The sequence below is a fragment of the Terrapene carolina genome, unplaced genomic scaffold (assembly GCF_002925995.2).
Source record: "Terrapene carolina triunguis isolate 2854851 unplaced genomic scaffold, T_m_triunguis-2.0 Scaffold88, whole genome shotgun sequence".
NCBI classification, from domain to species: Eukaryota; Metazoa; Chordata; order Testudines; family Emydidae; genus Terrapene; species Terrapene triunguis.
This window is the reverse complement of record NW_020664439.1, coordinates 32,500,635-32,521,574: the sequence shown is the minus strand read 5'-3', so window position 1 is coordinate 32,521,574 and position 20,940 is coordinate 32,500,635. Positions and strand designations below refer to the sequence as shown.

The window sequence follows — 20,940 nt, the reverse complement described above, 5'->3', positions numbered from 1 at the left end:
TTAGTGCTCTTTTTACTTTTTGAAAGTCCTGAGTGCTGCCCTGCAGGAAAGAAGGATAATAAATTATGTACAACACAATGTGTCATACATTCAGTGGAGTTTGTATTAAACTCCCCCCCACCCCTCCCATGCCCCCACTAGGTTTTTCAAGCCTTCCTTCTAAGCCCACAGTGACATCTACTGTTATTTAATACCACTTTGTCCTTAGGAGTGAAAAGCACTGCAGTTTAGGGAGAAAAAAGAGTTTACATTACATAGTCCCAGAAAGATTTTTCAGCTAGGAATAAAATATATGGAGATATACCTATCTCATAGAACTGGAAGGGACCCCGAAAGGTCATCGAGTCCAGCCCCCTGCCTTCACTAGCAGGACCAAGTACTGATTTTGCACCAGATCCCTAAGTGGCCCCCTCAAGGATTGAACTCACAACCCTGGGTTTAGCAGGCCAATGGAATTTAAAGTAAAAGTATAATATAAAAAAATAGGAAACATGCATATTAGTCCATATATAAATATTACCAATTATCTCAACTATTTTATTACTTCAAATAAAAAAAATGGTAGGCTTAAGTCAGGGAAATCTCTGCAAAAGGTAAGGCTGTTGAAAAATCATTTAATATTACTCTTTGGCAGAGAACTTTTCAACCAAATTTCAAGTTGGTGGCTAGTTAATAATAGTTAATTTACAGCTCCCTCCAAAAAGAGAGTTGTCAATGGAAATATTCACAGAATCAAAAATATAGCAATTCTCACAGGTTCTAAAACAATAAAATACTGCCAATATCATTGTAAGTGGCTGTGAAAAGATGCTTTTATTAATAATTGTGGTTTTGATGCAAAAGCTGGATATGAATCAATATAGATATAACCAGAGGTTATAATAATTGTAATTTAAATGTAATAAATTCCATAAAGAATCAGTTCCTCTCACTCCCTTGTGAAGGTCACTGCAATCACTTGCATCATCTAGGGCCAAACTTTCCAACTGGCAGCTGAAAAGTGTATGCCCCCCAAATGCATATACATGTGTAAAAAGGAACTTGCATGTGCAAATCAGGTAGTCAAGAATGCGTTATTTAGGATTTTCAGGAAATGCTAACGTACCTTGGAGGATCAGGTCCATAATGTGCGTCTAAAATTAAATAAATTAATAATTACAAACAAGGAAGAAAGGTGAAAAGGGGTATGAGAGAGATTCTGCAATTTGAGTAACAGTTTCTTTCCATTTTTAGAAGCAAGATCCTGTTTCCTTTGATGAACAATTTGAAAATATTTCCAGAGATGTACTCAATACAAGATACACACTGTTACCCTATCTCTACACTTTAATGTATGAAGCTCACGTTCATGGTAGCACTGTAGTGCGTCCTGTCCTCCATGAGTAAGTATGAAATGTTTCATCAGTTTGACAATAATTTGTTTTTTAACTTAAACTCATGAGTTTTCCTGAAATTAGCTCAAACTGTACTCTTCAGCTTTTTTTTTATAAGAATGTTTATTCTAGTATGTAGGGATATTTGGTTCCCAATTTTTTTTTCTAGAGGGCAACCTGGTGTCATGTAACCCCACATCTACAGGGGTAGCTTGAAGGTACTAAGTTCCCTCTCAGTTCCTATTGAAGGTGTCAGCAACTCATAGGATTGGGTCCATTTCTTGTTTTTACAACCCTCCCTGGACTCTAGTGTATCTCATTGACCGTTATGTATTCCTCTTCCTCAGGGCCGGCTCCAGGGTTTTGGCCGCCCCAAGCAGCCAAAACAAAAAAAACAAAACAAAACAAAAAAAAGCCGCGATCGCGATCTGCGGCGGCAATTGGGCGGGAGGTCCTTCACTCCCAGGCGGAGTGAGGGACCATCCGCCGAATTGCCGCCGAATACCTGGAACTGCCGCCCCTGTCCGGAACGGCCGCCCCAAGCACCTGCTTGAGAAGCTGGTGCCTGGAGCCGGCCCTGCTCTTCCTACTCCTTGTCATCTATAGTGATTTCCCTCTCTCTCTCTTCATACTATCTCACAACTAGGTGCTACTATAATTCTGCTACTGGCGGAGTCCTCGTCTACATATCTCCTACTACTTTTAATAGTTTTCCTGTTCCTTTCCTTCTCATGGACTCTGTCTTAATTCAAATCCTAGCTCCGTGAGGCAGGCAAGAACCCATTATTTGGCTCTATGCAAAACTCTAGATTTATGTCTCTGTGTAATATGTGTCCCAGTTTTAGGGGTCAGTCTTTACTGAGTAGATGGGAGTTCTGTCTGCGTTAGAGGGTGAACACATGTAGTCCAAAATGTCTCAAAATGGTTAGTGATTTTGGATACCTCCGTTTTGTATTTTTCTTGTTGCATTTGTTCTGAAAACACAATAGAGAAAAATTAAAAACAAAATAAAGATCACATTTTATATTGTAAATTATCAATGGTTTATAAAGGGTTAATAGATGTTATAATATGATACAGATATGAGTTCTATATCTTGTCATTTGTTATATGCACATCAATAGAAGGTGTTAATGATGATTATAAACAACCTATTGACCTGTTGGACTCCGTATATGTCTATAACAATTGATTTACCATTTATTAATCATTCTTTAACCCTTTATTAACCATAATCCGTATGAATTGTGTGATCAAAAAACCTTTACATTGAAGTAAATGGTGATTGACTTAACTATTCAGCTCCAGGATTTCCTTCCTGAGGCACTGTATCTTCTGGATATTGCACTGGGGATGGTGCTGCTCTGCTCTAAAAGGTGCAATCCAGCTCAAAATACCGCAAAATATTTTTTCTGGATTCATAAACTTAGCAATTATGGACAGAGAGACATGAATTATGTAATTATTGCAGTGTAATTATGTTTAAACTATAGGACTTCCCTTGAGTTTTCAGATGTGAGTACATTTTGATTTTTGGAGGGTGGGGGAAAAATAAGGAGATTGATCATTTTGTAGCTTTCAGCCTTAACTGACAGTAATATACTCTCTCCTTAATATTGGATTTTCAGCATCTATCAGAATAGATTAGTGAAGTTATCCATTCTCTTGCTTCAGCATTAATTTCTGTCAAACACTTTATTATAGTTCTGTGGAATAATCACAATGAGAAAATTGAGTCACTGTTTCTCCTGTTACCAACCTTCCAATCCCAGCATTAAAAAATATATATTATAGGAATAATTTCCAAGTTTAGAACTAGATTTAGCTGGATTGCTTCAGCATTTGTAGATACTTGGTTCTTACTGTTTCTTTGACCTCAAGATAAATGAATGTTTTCATTGGTGTCCTTTAGAGATGGTAAACTAGACTGAATACAATAAGAACTGACCTAAATCTTATTGTCAAAATCAAACTGCATCCTGACTTTGTAAAGGTTTAAAAATATTAGGGCTAGACTAACTCACTTGAGTAACTCGGGGCAATTTATGTAAGCAGCTATCCAACAATGTGAGGAAGAGATTCTCAGTCTGGCCCTTAGATAATATTACTGTTATTGTGTTAATGAATAAGGACCTAAAAATGAAAGTGACTAGAAACAGACCTTTTTAGTTTCATGATCTAAACTACAACATATATGAATAGTGATACCTTACACTTCTATAATGTCTTTCATCTGAGAATCTCTGTAAGCCCTTGGCATACTTGAATTGATTACATGAATGAGGAAAAGTAAATTAGATGTTTAAAATTGGTCCAGTTTTAATAATCTGAGTTATTAAAAGAAGAAACATAAATAAGGTTGGGATGTGTGTGTGGTGGGGAAAGATGAAATTTTTAATCACCCAGTGTGCTTTAAGAAGGAAACTCTTTTGAAAAGATTGATATCATATATGTGGTAATGATTTTACTGCTTTAAGGTTTGTGGAAGACAAAGAAACATGGGATGTATACAAACAATTTCTGTGGGGACCTGCACTGCTCATTAGCCCTGTACTGGAGGTAAGAATTTAGATATTTAATTATATATGAGAGTACTTTTAGATATACTTTTTTTTTTTTTTTGCTTTAAAGAAGATAACATGTATGTGTTTCAATTCCAGAATGCTACATCCGTGTTGGCTTATATACCCAATGCACGCTGGTATGATTATTACACAGTAAGTAACATAAATGTTTTCTATTGACCATCTAACTGATAGTAAAAACTATTAGCAGAATAATCTGCCAAAGGTGGTGGTGGAATTCCTCACTTTATGTGTTTAAATACAACTTTACACTATACTTTGTTCATATTTTTCATGCAAACTACATCCCCAAGTGTTTTTTATAGACTTAAGTAATACAAGAAGGTGATAGAATTAAATGGAAGAAAAACCTCTAGCCAATGACAAAGAGAGGTGTACGAAGGCTGTGAAAGTTGGCAAGAGATATAGACCTTAACAGCAGCAGCAGAATTATAGTAGCACATAGTTGTGAGATGGTGTGGAATGATAGAGGGGAGGCCACTGATAGTTGAAGAGGAGCAGGAAGAGGAATAGATATTGACAAGGTGGTTGAGATAGGATATGGAGGCTTTTAAAACCAAGGTTTTGTTGGGAAATGACATCATTTTGGAAATGAAGCTCTAGACCTTGGATCCAATCCAGTGAGCCACTGAGCATCAATAGGAATTGAGGGTACTTATCACCGCCAAACTGCCCCTGAAGATGTCAAGATAGGGGTGGGAATTGCAAGCCACCAGGTTCCCCCATAGAGAGATAAAGGCACTTGTGTGCAGAGTTAGGAAGGCTCTGGTCTGACCTGAATTTTCTCTAAGATTCTTCCAAACTATTCACCCGGGTTTGCAAACCCGGCCAATAAGTTCACACTAATATGATGTGTTAGCTTAGTGTAACTTTAACTTTGTTACAAAATTTTCACCCAACACCTACTTATTAGTGAGCTAAAAGGTCAGGTGTTTGAAAGTCACAAACGTTATATTCTCAAACATCTTTAGCCCCAAAACACTTCTGTTGATTTTTAATCCCTGAAATATTCTACCTGAGGTCTTTGGCAAGAGAGCAGAAGTGGGGCAGCTTTAGCTGCATCTGCCTTCTGCAGAGGCAGGGGAAAGCCTGGGAAGAAAGAAGCTGGAGAGAGAAGTAGGCAGCAAAAAAGGCACCAAAATTATAATTACATTGTGGTTTAGCTCCTTGATCTGTGCCCCACTTTGTTGCACCCGAAGTCCACAATTTTCAAAATTTTATTCCATATTTTGAAGAACATGAAAACGACAGCCCTATTTATACATTTAAATCAATATTTCTGTGGCAAAAAGTAATTAACATATTTAGGATCTCTTTCCTTGTTTATTTACATTAGTATCAATTAGAAGTAACTCTGTTGAAATCAATTATTTTTATTTATAGGAGGAACAGATTGCATTCAGGGGACAGTTCCACAACCTATCAGCTCCTCTTGAACATATCAACCTTCATATCCGTGGAGGTTACATCATCCCATGGCAGGACCCTGCTAAAAATACCTTTTACAGGTACTATGAAATTAACTGGAAAAGTTAAAACTGGTTTCTTTTATTTTTAATGGAAGCTCTTTGAAAGCTGCTTAGTGGTTTGGAATATTAAAGACCCAGTTAAAATGGCCTAGAGGACAGATTGCAGGTGAGGTATGAGATGAATTCGATTGATCGTATGGTTGATGAAAATGAGAGAAACAGAGGGAGAGAGAGAGCCAATCTAGTCCAAGGATGTTCCTATATAGCTTAAATAGTTACGACTCTGAGGAAACAGACAAATAGTAATGTGTTTGCTGACAATTTTTTTTTTTTTTTTGTAGCCGACAAAACTCAATGGGACTTACAGTTGCTTTAGATGATAATGGGTTCGCTCACGGTCAGCTTTACTGGGATGATGGGAACAGCATTGGTAAGTTTTAATAGTAAATTGAAGTGAGAAGATTTACTTACATCAAGAGTAAAGTTTCCTAAATTGCATAATTTTTTTCTCCTTCTTGGTGCTGCTGATTTCTACAGTTTTTAGTTTTGAATGTATAAAATGTCATTTTAATAAAGTATTTGATATGCAAACACTTGTAGATACATGTATTTCAGCATATACAACAAAGTTGCAAACACTTACACGTGTGCATAGTACTGTTGTATTCAATGGGACTGTACATGTGAATATATGTACCTATGCATGTGTTTGCAGGATCTTAGTCATAAATAAATTCTAAGAGCCTGATAATGCTGTCCTATTTACCATGTATGTGTGAATAGCTGAACCTACTCAGAGCCCCCACTGAAGTCAGGGAACTCCATATGAGCACAGGGTCCCTCCCATATGTATGCTATAAATTTCAGGATCAGGGCCCAGAGCTGGAAAGCTCTAAAGAACAGTGCTTGAAAAACAAAAAGTCAAGTTAAACCCATAGTACAGTACAATAATATTGATTTGTCTCACTGAAGTTCTATAACATTATTGCTTTCAGAATTCAGATTTTTCACACCTTAACTTATGTCATTAGACTTAGTCTAGTATGTGTAATAAGAGAGATCATGCTTTATCCTCAGAATTTTGCAAAATCTATGGTAAATATAACCATGTGAGTTAAGAATGAAGTGAGAAGTCTGAATTGATTTTTCTAGCATTAGTAAATTTAAAAATATATCCATCATCATAGCGTATCACACACTATCCACGATAAGTCTTCTCTGAGCTTTCAATAGCTCCTTTGGCATCCTTAACAATCTCAGTAGAAGTGCACGGGGTGCTGTCAGCATGCTGTGAGGTGTACTGAAGTATGCCAAGCTTTGAGTGACTTGGGTTTGGAACTATTTACTATGTTCATAGAGTTTAATCATAGCTTAATTAAATTAAACTAGCTTGCAAGGCAAGGTGCACTTCAACCATGTATCAGTGATCTATTTTTCAGAAATCAGGAAACTGCGCTGGCTCTGGTTATCAGCATTACCGCGTGGTAGTGTAGATCCCCAATCTGAGGCTTATAAAGAAAATAGACACCGATGTTTTCAAAAGAGACATTCCTATCCATCACAGTAATGTGTAAATGGATAGTGAATAAAGTAGGAGGCGGGCAATTGCTGGCGTGCCTTGTGGGAGGCTCACAAACCCTTAAATCTCTGTTTGAAGGGTTAGGAGCAATCCTCCCCTGACATTTGGGAGATGACTGAGAAACAGGAGCCTATGTACTGATTCTCAGAGAGTTGTTAGCTTTACCTTTGATTTGAGGTCTCCATCTCCACAGCGTGAGACTTACCAAAGAGAACATTAAAGCTGATATGCAATAGTCTTTTACAAAATACAGGGAGAAATAAAAAGCTCAGACTGAAGTCCAGTCAAATATGAATTCCCTGACCCTGTATGTACTAAACTTCTTTCCCTCTGTCAAATGGGGTGGATAGAAATTTGGAGCGTTCAATACATAACTTCGCCCCACTCAAACATGGAATAAATAGTCTTCCCCGCAACTTTTTATTCTTCTTATTGCTGGCCCTCAAATGGATTCTTCCTTTCAGTGCCCATCCTTTAGACAGACCCTTCCCCTGGCCCCTGATAGCCTTATCCCCAGCACTTGCTTTGTTTCTCATTGAGTCACAGCTTTGTGTGAACCCCTCCAATCACCAGGCCTAGATCCAAAGAGTCCAAGAATCCTCTTCAGGCCTTAATCCAGGAAAGTACCAGAAGCATGTACGTCACTTTAACTACATGAGTAGTCCCATTGAAGTCAGTGGAACTACCCAGGTACTTAATCCAGCCTCAGTCTGCCCTCGCCTTTACGGCTAATAATTAAGGGTAAGATTTTGTCACAGACATTTTTTAGTAAAAGTTACGGACAGGTCACGGGCAAAACAGAAACATTCACAGAAGCTGGGACCTGTCCCTAACTTTTACTAAAATATCCCTGAAAAAATGGGGATCTGCAGATCCTCACAGTACTTCAAGTGGAACAGCTACAGGGACTAGGAGCTGCCTGTAGCCGCTGGGGACTGCGGGATAGGGGGCTGGGAGCTCGGGGTTCCCCGCCACCCACGGTGGTCAGGCGCTTGGGTTGCTCTGCAGCAGCCCAGACCTACCCGCCACCCTGTGCAGCCACAGCAGCCGGGAGCTTGGGGGTTCTCCGCTGCCACCCGCCAGGAGCTGGGGCGGGGATTCCCCACTGCCCTAGCAGCAGGGAGCTCGGGGGTTCCCCTGACACCCGTGGCGGCAGGGAGGGGGCTGCCAGAGGTGGCAGGGGTATCCCACAGCTTCCTGCCCCAGCGGGTGACTTTCACGACCTCCGCGACTAAATCACAGTCTTACTAATAATGATGTACCCATATGTAACCTGGGACAGGCTAAAACAAACAAATTGAATTTCATTTGACACAGCTGATATTTAAAAATAGTCAGACCAGGTTTTTTCAACGTTTGTACCACTTTTTTTGTTGTTGATAAGATTTTGAATGCTGACTTTACAAACAGAAAACTTTTAGAGCTTTTTCTCTCACTTATACAACATATGTTTCTATTGAGGGTTCTAAGTGTGTTTATTATGGAAACAGTGGCATGTTTTAAACAATAACACAAGAATTGTATTTAGAATAATTTTTTTAAATGGTCATGAATATTCACCAAAATAAAATTATAGTGGGATACATTTTAATCTACTGCTTTCTCGTTACAGATGCATATGAACAGGGTGCTTATCTGTTAGAAACATTTAATGCAAGTCAGGTGGGTATCAGGTGACATCTGGTTCTTCTGTTATGTTTAGGGGTTATTAACACTTCCTTATTGATTTTCTCCACACTGTTCATGATTTTGTAGACCTCTGTCATATTCCCCTCCTTCCCCACCACCACACACCTTTAGTCATCTCTTTTTCAAGTTGAACAGCCTCGATCTTTTGAATCTCTCCTCTTATGCAAGCTGTTCCACACCCTTAATCATTTTGTTGCCCATCTCTGTACCTTTTCCAATTCTAATACATCTTTTTTGAGACTGGGCAACCAGATCACCATGCAGTGTTCAAGGTGTGGGTGTTCTATGGATTTTGGTATGATATTTACTGTTTCATTATCTATCCGTTTCCTAATTGTTCCTAACATTAGGATTGGTGTTCATAAGTTAGTGTTCAGCAAACTCAAATGTAAACATGATGTAATTTCCTTAACTCTGGGTGTTATAACAGAGATCTTTATATCTTCTACCTCAGTGGGTCTCAAACTAGGGCCGCCGCTTGTTCAGGGAAAGCTCCTGGCAGGCCGAGCCAGTTGTTTACCTGCCACACCTGCAGGTTCGGCTGATCGCAGCTCCCACTGGCTGCGGTTCGCTGCTCCAGGCCAATAGGGGCTGCAGAAAGGGCGGCCAGCACGTCCCTCGGCCCGCGCCTCTTCCTGCAGCCCCCATTGGCCTGGAGCAGCGAACCGTGGACAGTGGGAGCCGCGATCAGCCAAACCTGCAGACGCGGCAGGTAAACAAACCGGCCAGGCCTGCCAGGGGCTTTCCCTGCATAAGCGGCGGCCCTAGTTTGAGAACCACTGTTCTACTTTATATTTAATGGTGGGCTCAAACCAGAACTGCAGATGTGATTACACTCAGACTTTCAAAGAGAAAGATTGGTTTACAATCCAAACCCAGATCATGGGTCCTAATTTCATGGCTGGTCTCACTCTACAGTGAGCTATATCAAAATCCCAGTTCTGAACACTTGTAGTTTCCGGGGGTGGTTGTGTAGAAATGGGAGTGAGATAAGCTGTTGTATTGAGATTGTCTGTAATTGCATTTAACATGCTATATTTTATTTGAATAAATTGTAATAAATACATATTTAAGAAGTACACCTCTACCCTGATATAACGCGACCTGATATAACACAAATTTGGATATAACGCGGTAAAGCAGTGCTCCGGGGGGGCAAGGCTGCACACTCCGGCGGATCAAAGCAAGTTCGATATAACGCGGTTTCACCTATACCGCGGTAAGATTTTTTGGCTCCTGAGGACAGTGTTATATCGAGGTAGAGGTGTATTGTGAAGATATTTTAAATACTCTGTTTGATAGTGAAACTATATTTCATAAAATGTATTTGTAAAACTTAAACATTTACATATGCAGAAATCAAAGTAACACGGGGCTAATAGTATCATTTTGTCAGCTGCACTTTCGCTGTCATTTTACCAATCTATTTAAATGAGTACATTATAGCTCGTCATCTCATGCATATTTTTAAAAGCAACATGCCATTAAACACACACATATCTATAAATTCCCTGTGGTATAGAGAAAAGCAACATGTATTATAAAGGAACTCATCCAACTTGAAATATAGTCACATTTAAAAAAAAAAAGTTCTAGGTGGTTTCAGGTGCCCCTATATTCATATGCCAGTTTTTATTGTTTGCTGCTGTCTGCTGTGGTAGTTCATAATACGGGTGGGGGGGACGGAGGGAAATGACTTATGGAATCTTCCCTCACATAACTTGAAGGACCAGACAAAATTGCTAACCCTGCACTTCCAGAGTACAGAGATGGCTCCTTTCTAACATCATCTGAGGCACAATTCAACCCATATGTGGTGGGGAGGGGATGTGTAGGTACATGGTTCAGACCCCCTCCACACTGGTTTGGAGGGCTGAACAGCCCTGGAACAGGGATAGTGATCTGAACACACTCCCTCTGAGACAAGGGAGTTCTTTGTCACCTAACGCAGGGCTGTAATTGCACAGAGGAGCCCAGGATTTGGCCCACTGATTTCAACAAGAATTTTGCCTGATTAATGATTACATGAAAAGTGAATGAGTTATTTACATACAGGTGTCTGTGGCAGAGCAGGAAATGAACCTAGATCTCTCAGATCCCAGGCTAACTGGGTCATTCTTCCTCCTTGGAAGAAAACAAAAGAGAAGCAAACAGATCTACAATTACATTGAAATTAATCAAGAACATGAGGTTACTGACTTTCCATGCCTTCCCTCACCTTTGGGTCTGGATTTTACCTGTTATTACAGACTGTACTAAAGGCATGTGTATACTGGAGCTGGAGGAGTAATTTCCAGCTCGGGTAGACACTTCTCTGCTAGCTCTGATCGGGTTAATACACTCTAAATAGCTGTATTAGCTGCAGCTGCCCGGGGTGTGGGAGGGGCTAGCTGCTCCGAGTACATACCTAGGTTTCATACGGGACTGTACTTGGGATAGCTAACCTGTCCTGCTGCCCATGCAGTAGCAGCAGCAACTATGCTGCTACCTTTTAACACACTAGCTCAGTCAGAGGCAGGGTGGATATGTCTACCCAAGCTAGAAATTAAACCTCTAGCTCGACTGTAGTCTCCTTAGTAGCGTGCGTGCAGTCTGACCCAGCTGGAGCAGCAGGCATCATTGTGCAATGCCTCTTGGTGCTCTGCACGTGCAGCAGAGAATGCATTTACTGCTCCACCTCTCACAAGGGTGTACCAAGTGTTCCTTTCTCATCTGGTGGGTGAGGAGGAAAGGAGAGCCCAAGACCCTGCTGCTTCCACGCTTCTTTGGGGTTGGGTTTTCAATAGGGATCCCTAGCAAGGGAGGACTGCAGTTGTGGCTGACCTCTGTGCATGTACAGAAGGGAAGAGGAAAACGCTCCTTCTGCTGTCCCCCTTAACATGCACTCCTACCTGGAGAAGCTACATTTTGATGCATATGTGTGTTATATACAGGTACCTGTTGCATAGCCATCCAACATAAGAAACATGTAAGTGGGTCTGGAAAGAAGGAACCACATGATTTTTAGCCTGATAATCAGGGATAAATGATCATACTATAAGACACTATGATATCTAAACATCAATTTGATGGCAAGTTGGGACAATATGAATCTAATATATTTTGTTGTCTTTTCAGAGTGTTTTAGATATTAAGGTTGTGTACAATGGATACACTGACCCAAACAATTTAAAATTTGATGAAATTAAAATCTTGGGAGTTGCCGGAGCACCTTTAGCTGTTACAGTAAAACAAAACGGTGTGACAGTTCCATCTCTCCATAATGTCAACTATACTGCTACAAAAAAGGTAAGCAGCTAATTCAAGGGTATTAAGCCATCTGCTGAATAATGTAACCTTTCTTCCTTAAACTTGGCATTGAATCAGATCTTAGTTGCAATATTAAGTCCTATATTTTTTAATAAATACAAAAATGTACCACTAGAAATGATTGCATTGAGAAATCAAACAACCTGGAATTGTTGTACGATGTTTAGTAAATAACACAAAATGTAATCAAATGGTTTCAATTTGACAAGATCAAAAAGAAAATATAGCAGAGCGTATGTGCAGTGTGGCTAAGTTATTGCTGCAGTAAAAACCTTAATCTTTGGAAATTCCTAACTCTGAGTGCTTGATTTTCCCCCCCAACCCTCCTAAAAGCTTATTTAAGCCCTAAGAGAGCTGAGAGGGAATATAGTATCTCCAACAAGTACTTACTGAGAAGCTAGATGATTCTGTTCTTGCCACCCATTTCCTTCCTCCTCCCTTCCCCTGCCCCTGTATAATTATTTACCTTTTTTGTTGTGTTTTGTCAAATATGGGCTATATGCAGTTCAGGGCAAAGACCCTACCTCTATGGATTAAATCTTGGCTCCACTGAAGCCATTGGTAAAACTCCCAATGGGCCATGATTTGACTCTGCATGTTTTTGTGAAATATCCAACACATTTCTTATTGTCTCATAAAATAATAAAAAGATTTCCCAGGACTAAAAAAATCTCCCTTGGGGAAGAAGACAGTATTAACTATAAATAATAATTGAGTCAAGCACTCCTAAATGCAATTGAAACAAATCCTGATTATCATGGTGGCCTTCAAGACACATTCCTCTGGACTGCCTTTCAAATATAAACATAACTCCTGTAGCTGCTTTTAGGGTTGCCACTCTTCTGATGGAAAAACGCAAGCTTATCCCCACCCCCAGCCTCTTTCCAAGGCTTTCTACAAAACCGTATCCTTTATTAAGTCTTACGCCTTTCTGCCTTGCGCCTGAAACATACAAAAAAAAAATCTATCGTATTTAGCTGTGCTATCATTCCTTGGATGGGAAAGCAGGAATTCCTGTGCACGGGTGAAATCAGAATGGACTCCAAGCTTTTAAAAAGAAAGAGCAGGATACTGATCTTTACAGGGTCCCTGGGAAGCCCATAGATCGGAATTCAAAATCTGTGCCATATTAAAATAAGTCACAGATAATTGTTTCAAATTTGAATTAGGGGAAGAAGACAAAAAGAAAACCCTATTTAATAAGTAGTGTGAGAGCTGAAAAATGCAATGGCCTCAGGTAGATTTTTTGTTGTTTTTTGTTTCCTTTCAAAGCTGCTGCATATTACTGGGCTTCAGCTTGAACTAGGGAAACCCTACTCAGTGGACTGGTCTTCGGTGCTTGAAGATAATGAAAAATTTAACTGTTATCCTGACTCAGGTGCATCAGAAGAAAATTGTACTGCTCGTGGCTGTATCTGGCAGGTAAGCAGAAATGATTTGTGAGAAGCAAGAATAAGGACACTACTTTAATGACACTAACTTAATTTATCTAAACTAAAAGAGTTGCTGACTAGGGTTTTTAGGTATTTGATGAGCTTGCAGAATTGTTTTAGCAACACAACAAAATGTTTGAGAGATGAAAATAAGTAGGACTAATAATAATAAGTATGATCAAGGTTGCCACCCATTTTGGACATTGCTTCTCAGGGGATCACTTGGCAGCTTGCTTATGCATGGCAGGCAGAATGAATCATCCTTACCACTATAACCATCACCACCACTGCTGGGACTCAGGCATTCGCCATTTTGCCATTGGGCTCTCTTTTTCCTGATCTGAAAAGACCAGACAAAAAGAGGAAATCGGCTGACATCAGCATCCCCAGAGCTGGGTCTTGAGCAACTCCTAAGATGTGAACCTAAGGTTTCTACACTTAGTACCTTCTCAAGTGTCACTTCATCCCTATTCTATTTTTCTCTCTTTCCCATCCTTCTCTTTAGCTGTTTGATTCCAAGCTTGGTTAGGATAAGGAGGACAATGATAATCTGTGTGCCAGGCAAAGATTTCACTTGATTCTAATGAAAGTAAGATTGAGTCCTCAGTGAAAAGATCTTCTCGGTATGCTCAGTCAATGAAATTAGTAAGTAAATAGGTGAATTCTCAGCCATTTCCTCCTGAACAACAAAAGGCACTTCTCGTCATTTAGGGCTACTTGATGCATGCTTGATTTCACCTCTCAAACACTGTTTGCTTGTACACCTGTTCAGAGGAAGTTGCAAGGGTTTTTGTTGTCGTAATTTTTCTTTTTAATGGTGAGAAAAAGAGTATTTTTTCCCTGTCCATGTATTCAATAAAAGGTGGGCTTGCTTATCCTCAAACTTTCAGGCAGAGAAAAACCCTCTGGGCATACACAAAGCATGAAAAAATCTCACTCTGAAAATGAAAATATCAGAAAAACACAAGGAATTTGACAGGGGGATTTAGAATAGTGACTGCTAAGCACCTGCATTAAATGCAGTGTTCCTTGCCACTGCTAATATAATATAATTTTATAAACAAGTGAAAGATGCTTCTATTAAAAATACACTTAAGAAAAGGAAAGATAAAGTTATCAAGCGGTGATGTTTTTTAAATGTAAATAAGTGATGACAAATCATAAATAAATCCCAGGAAGTTCTTTTCTTCATATTTCTAAATGTACTTAAATTCTCTGCATTGAAATTGTCAACTCAAATGCTGTATATCTGTATAATTGTAATGGGATGTCCTCCTCCAAGGGACACCACTGTAATGATGGAAAGTTTTCTCTGATATTAATTGCATAAATCATTGTGTTCTTCGTTAGGGTTCGTTTTCACACTGTTCAGCGTTGTTGCAGTAACCTTTCCAACCAATTGCTCATGTAATGAGTTACCTGTTAAAAATGGGATTTTTCTGGAATTGTCTTTTACTATTATTAAAATGAATGATCTCACATACTGTTTTCTAATCTGCAATATATTTTTCAGGTTGCCTCTAACTTCCTTGTACCATCATGTTACTACCCAAGTAATTATGGCTATTCTGTCAGTAACATTCAAAACAACGCTTCGGGTCTTACAGCTGACCTCTCCAGAAATCTTAATATCCCTGACCGCTATGGGGATCGTTCTCCCTCTATCAACACACTTCGCTTGGAAGTGAAATATCATGACAACAACATGTTGCAGTTCAAGGTAATTTCAATCTGAATCTGTTGAGACAATCTATGCTGAAATTGGTGATGGTGATACTTTTTCATTTTTACTGAGCTAAAATGTGACTAGACCATACATGGCTACAGAGGAGAGTAGGAGAGAGTAAGAATTGACCCATCTTTTGAATGGCTTATGTAAAGGCTGCCACAGTTGAAGCCCTGGTGCTCAGGGGCTCCCCCTCAGATGCATCTGGGAGCAACTACACATCTGCCTCCTTCTAGGGAAGTGGCTCTCAACCTTTCCAGACTACTGTACCCCTTTCAGGAATCTGATTTGTCCTGGTAATCCCAAGTTCAAATCCCTTAAAAGCTACTTGCTTTCAAAATCAGAAATCCAAACACAAAAGTGTCACAGCACACTGTTATTGAAAAATTGCTTACTTTCTCGTTTTATGGTATAATTATAACAGTTGGAATATAAATATTATACTTACATTTCAGTGTCCAGTATATAGAGCAATATAAACATGTCATTGTCGGTATGAAATTTTAGTTTTACCGACTTGGCTAGTACTTTTTATGTAGCCTGTTGTAAAACTAGGCAAATATCTAGAAGAGTTGATGTCCCACCTGGAAGACCTCTGCGTACCCCCAGGGGTACGCTTACCTTGGTTGAGAACCACTGTTCTAGAGACTATTTCATTATATTTTGTTTTATCATTCAAAGAGAGTGATCACGTTTTCTCCAAACTGCTAATGATGGCTTGCTGTGCAAATAAGTGGATAACACTGCCTTGTTTCGTACTGTTGCAGTAGCATGACGTACTGATTACTGAGCAATTTGACCTATTCCATATGTAATGTCATATCACATCGTGTCCCATGTCTGACATGTTGAATATTAGAAGTGGTGTGAGGTTCCAGAGTGCTTATTCTCACCTCTTTGGAGTTTTTTCTCTGTGAGCTCTTTTACAGACAGCTCAGCGTGTCAGTTGAGCTACCTAAGTTTCAACAAACATCAATGATAAACATAGATGTGCAGGGTTTTATCAAAGCACGGAGGTAATAATTGATGAGGAACCAGTTCAAGCTGTGAAAAATCAGCCTTCACAGCTATAATCCTCATGAAGTGCCTCAGAGATGGCTCCTATTTGTTTTCCTTATAAAGGACATGGATTGAGAGTGGACTCCTGTACATTATGTAAGGTGTACAAGAGCTTGAGCGAGGAGTCTGCAGCCACTTACTTTTCACGGTTCAACCACATATGCGGCATCGTCTTCCTTAGCTGAACATTCTACTAGCTTAATTCTGCTGCCTTTAATCAGGCTGAGTAGTATCACGTTCTGAGAGTCCTCTCATTGGGCCAGATTCTTATTCAGGCTGAGTAGCACCTCACTCTGCAGGTCATCCAATTGAAATCCATGAGACTACTCAAGGAGTGAGATACTGCTCAACAGAATTAAGCAAGTACTGAAAATCCGTGTGCAAAATGTACTGTGTCTTTGTACGATGTGATAAAGATCTGAATTCAGTCTTAATGAAAGCCAAGTTTCACTAGAATACTCATTAATTAATGCCCCAATTAATATAAAAATGGTATACTCAAATGCTTTCTTGTATTAGTATTAGTAACCATATCGGGACACCGGGGAGGAGGTAAGGAAGCCGAGTGCTGCCTTCTGCCGGGCGGGCCAACAAAAAAAAAAAAAAAACCCCCACCAGAGATCGGTTGGGACATGGGACAGCTAAAAATCGGGACGTCTGGTCACCCTGCCTTCAAGACTACTGCCTTTCTTTTCATAGATTTATGATGCCAACAGTAAAAGATATGAAGTTCCAGTACCACTACTCCTCCCTAGTACTCCAACAAGTACAGAAGCAGGTCGACTCTATGAAGTGACTATTAAGAACAACCCATTTGGTATTGAGATTCGGCGCAAACGCACTGGAACAATTATGTAAGTGAAAACTTTGTTTGCTATAGATGACATTTTAATTTTAACCTGTATGTTTGGTGGAAATCCCTAAATACTGGCTTAGCTTTGAATAGGCTGCATTTTGCTAAGCTGCCATGGTGTTACTGCTGATGTTAAATTAACTTGATATGTTTCAGCAAGACCTATTTATTATTTTAGCGTATTTCTACACTGGAGTTGGAAATGTAAACAAAAAATAGAAGTGTATCTGTGGCACCTATAAATTTGAGATAGGCTAGCGGCCTTGAGTACAATCCCATCTGAAACACTAGGTATGTACTCGGCTAACGTGTCCTGTTGCTGGCATCGCTGTGGTTACACTTGTAGTTTTACCATGCTAGCTTGATGAGAACTAGCACAGGTATGTCTGTCTGAGCTGGAAATCACACCTCAAGCTCCAGTGTAGACATATCCTTAGAGGGAACATTATTACATCAGTGATAACATCCTCAAGAGCTTCCAGAGCAATTAATTCTCACTTAGAACTAAATCTATTGCAAATATATCAAACTAATTCTGAAAAATTCAGAACAAAAAGAATGTGGTTTACAGATGCTGATTCTGAGCTGATACCCAGCTTAAAAGAGATGCTATCCCACTGACGTTGGAGCTGTGGCTTAAACAAAATGAAGATAGCTAAACATTCTCCTTTGAGTGATTGGTTGTGCTCGTGTACATTCCACTGTAGGTGTATGTGCACCCAATGCACTTGAGTACAAGACTTCTGCCAGCAGTACCACTAGTCAGTATGTGTGCCCCTGCTCTTCTCGTGCATGGACCTGAGGGCATAAAAGGGACATGGCTGCCACCTCCCTCTCAGTTCCTTCGTACCATCTGTGGAGAGAGCTGGAGAGTTTCCTGTCGCTCTTGAGCCTCAGTTAGCCATCTGTGAAAGAGATTTTCTGATTTGTACATACTTATAGTTCACTTCGTATAGTTACAGTTTAGTTAGTTAGCTGATGGTTTAAATCCAGGGGATTTTTGCATGGCAAAAAAAGCCAAAACATCTGTGTTCCACATGCATGGCTGTTATTGAGAGTTTCAAATGTTGCCTAATTTGTTTAGGAGAGGGACAAATGGGGAACAAATGTCCTATCTGTACCTCTTTCCCCACGAGGATAAAGAAACAAAGGAATTCCTGTCTTAAAGTTAGTCTTCCTGAAAAGGCAACATGTCCCTCTTAAGAGCCCGACCCTGACCATGAGAGAGCAGAGCATTCCTCCACAAGGAGTGCCTCTCTGGGTGCCATGGCTCCAAAGCCTGTTTTGGAAGAGAAATGTAGATTCCTAGATCTAAGAAAGTTTAACAGATTAACCAAGAAAACGAAGAACAGAATGGTTCCCCTATCATCTGTTATCCCTTCCTTGAAGGTGGAGGATTAGTACGTTGCCCTCCAGCTGCAGGATACATACTTACTTTCTGTGGCTAGGATGTATTGCCACATGAATCTTTAATTCATGGTAGGCAATATGCACTACCAGGACATGGTGCTGCCCTTCAGCCTAACACATGCCCTGAGGGTGTTTACCAAATGTATGGCAGTATTGGCAGGTCATCTTCAACATTTAGGCATTCAGATATTTCCTTATTTGGATGACTGGCAGTGAGGAAACAGTTTGCTCTCAGGATGTCCAAGCCATGTTGGTATGCAGCAGGAAGGGCACAACCAGAGCCACTTATCAATGAAATGGAAAAGGTTCCCAATCTGGACTGGATCTCACCGGTTGTCACCAAGTAATCCAGATATTACACATATATTAGATTACCTGCTATATTTTAAATCTTATGGTTTTCCCATCAGTTTTCTAAGGGTGCATTTAGCCTCCATCTCTGTGATACATCCACTGATAGATGGGATTTTCTGTCTTTTCGCATCTCTCGATGCCTCAGTTCTCAAAAGTCCTAATTCACATGTGCCCTCCTGTCTCTGATCCACTAGATGAATTTAGTTTTGTCCTGTTTGATGGTTCCCCATTTTTTATCTTTTAGCAACAACATCCTTATAATTGTTGCTATCAATGAAAACAGCATTTCTGGTAGCAGTCAGGTACCATCTGCCGAAAGGGAGTCTGTGCTTCAGGCACTGTTAGCAAAGCCCCCTTTTAAGACATTTCACAAAAACAAAGTTTCTTTTTGGCCACACCTTGTTTATGTCTAAAGTTCCACCTCAATCAGATCATTCATCTTCCGGTGTTTTTTTCCAAAAGCTCACTCTGGTAAAGCCAAAGAGAGGCTTCATACTTTGTACATTCTTTTAGATTATCTCCTATACACTTTGTAGGAGTACAGGGCAGCTGGTTAGAGAACTGTATATATCTCATTGGATTTCTGACTGCATCAAACTCTGCTATTATCTAGCAAAGATTGCTCCCCCTCCGAGGATAATGGCCCATTCCACAAAGGTTCATTCCACTTCCGCAGTCTTCTTGACTAATATACCAATAGTGCAGTGTTTCCTAAACTTGGGACACCGCTTGTGTAGGGAAAGCCCCTGGCGGGCCGGGCCGGTTTGTTTACCTGCCGCGTCCGCAAGTCTGGCCGATCGTGGCTCCCACTGGCCGTGGTTCGCTGGTCCAGGCCAATGGGAGCTGCTGGAAGTGATGCGGGCCGAGGGACGTACTGGCCGCCGCTTCCAGCAGCTCCCATTGGCCTGGAGCAGCGAACCACGGCCAGTGGGAGTCACGATCGGCCAGACTTGCGGACGCAGCAGGTAAACAAACCGGCCCAGCCTGCCAGGGGCTTTCCCTACACAAGCGGCATCCCAAGTTTGGGAACCACTGCAATAGTGGATATATGCAAGACAGCAACTTGTTCACTAGTATATACCTCTTCCGGTCACTGGCCTATCACTCAAGCTTTCTGAGATGGTGCCAATATTGGCAAGTCATTGCTGCAATCTCTCTTCAAGTGATCCAGAGTCCCACCATCTGTAAGGCAGCTGCTAGTGAGTCACCTGCAGTGGAATGTTTTTGTGAACAATCAATTGAAGGAGAAAAAATGGTTACTTACTTATACAGTAACTATCCTTCTTCCCGTTGTGTTGTGCACATATATGTTCCACGACCCTTCCCCGCTACTTAGTGCATTAGCTGGACAGTGGTATGAAGGAATGGAGAGGGAGGCAGTGGTCAAGCTCCTTTAAAGTCCTTGGCTCCCTGCATGAGGAAGGCAGGGGTGCGTGTTCCACAAGTGGTACTGCTGGGATACATCTTCGATTTGAATGAATGCGGCGTGCATACACCTTGAGCAGAATGCGTATATTCACAACGATATTTAACATTTTTATCAGTGACCTGGAAGAAAACATAAAATCGTCACTGACAAAGTTTGCAGATGCCACAAAAATTGGGGGATTGTTAAATATTGAAGAGGACAGGTTCCTGACTCAGAGTGATCTGGTAAACTGAGCTTAAGCAAATGGACATTTTAATATGGATAAATGTAAATGTATATATCTAGGACCAAAGAACAAAGTCCATACTTACATGATAGGCGATTCTATCCTGGGAAGCAGTGACTCTGAAAAAGATTTGGGGGTCATGGTGAAAAATCAGCTGAATAGGACTTCCCAGTGTGAAGCTCTGGCTACAAGAGCTAATGCATTCCTGGGCTGCATAAAGAAGAGGCTCTTGCCTAGGATTAAAGAGGTTATTTTATTTCTATATTTGTACCGGTACGACTGCTGCTGGAACACTGTGTCCAGCTCTGGTGCCCACAATTCAAGAAGGATTTTGATAAATTGGAGAAGGTTCAGAGAAGAGCCACATGAATGATTTAAACGAATAGAGAACATACCGTATAGTGATAGACTCAAAGAGCTCAATCTGTTTAGCTTAACAAAGAGAA

General features: G+C 40.4%; 1 protein-coding gene across 1 annotated transcript in view; it reads left to right on the top strand.

Moving 5' to 3' along the window:
• The window catches only part of SI (sucrase-isomaltase), a 158,895-nt gene that overhangs the window by 109,614 nt on the left and 28,341 nt on the right, over positions 1-20,940 (top strand). Inside the window, exons 40-49 of the mRNA XM_029911098.1 lie at positions 1,234-1,382; positions 3,851-3,932; positions 4,034-4,090; positions 5,342-5,466; positions 5,769-5,857; positions 8,619-8,668; positions 11,813-11,983; positions 13,277-13,426; positions 14,951-15,157; positions 16,922-17,076. Of these exons, the coding sequence (XP_029766958.1) occupies positions 1,234-1,382; positions 3,851-3,932; positions 4,034-4,090; positions 5,342-5,466; positions 5,769-5,857; positions 8,619-8,668; positions 11,813-11,983; positions 13,277-13,426; positions 14,951-15,157; positions 16,922-17,076 (1,235 nt within the window). The remainder of the gene's footprint in view (positions 1-1,233; positions 1,383-3,850; positions 3,933-4,033; positions 4,091-5,341; positions 5,467-5,768; positions 5,858-8,618; positions 8,669-11,812; positions 11,984-13,276; positions 13,427-14,950; positions 15,158-16,921; positions 17,077-20,940) is intronic.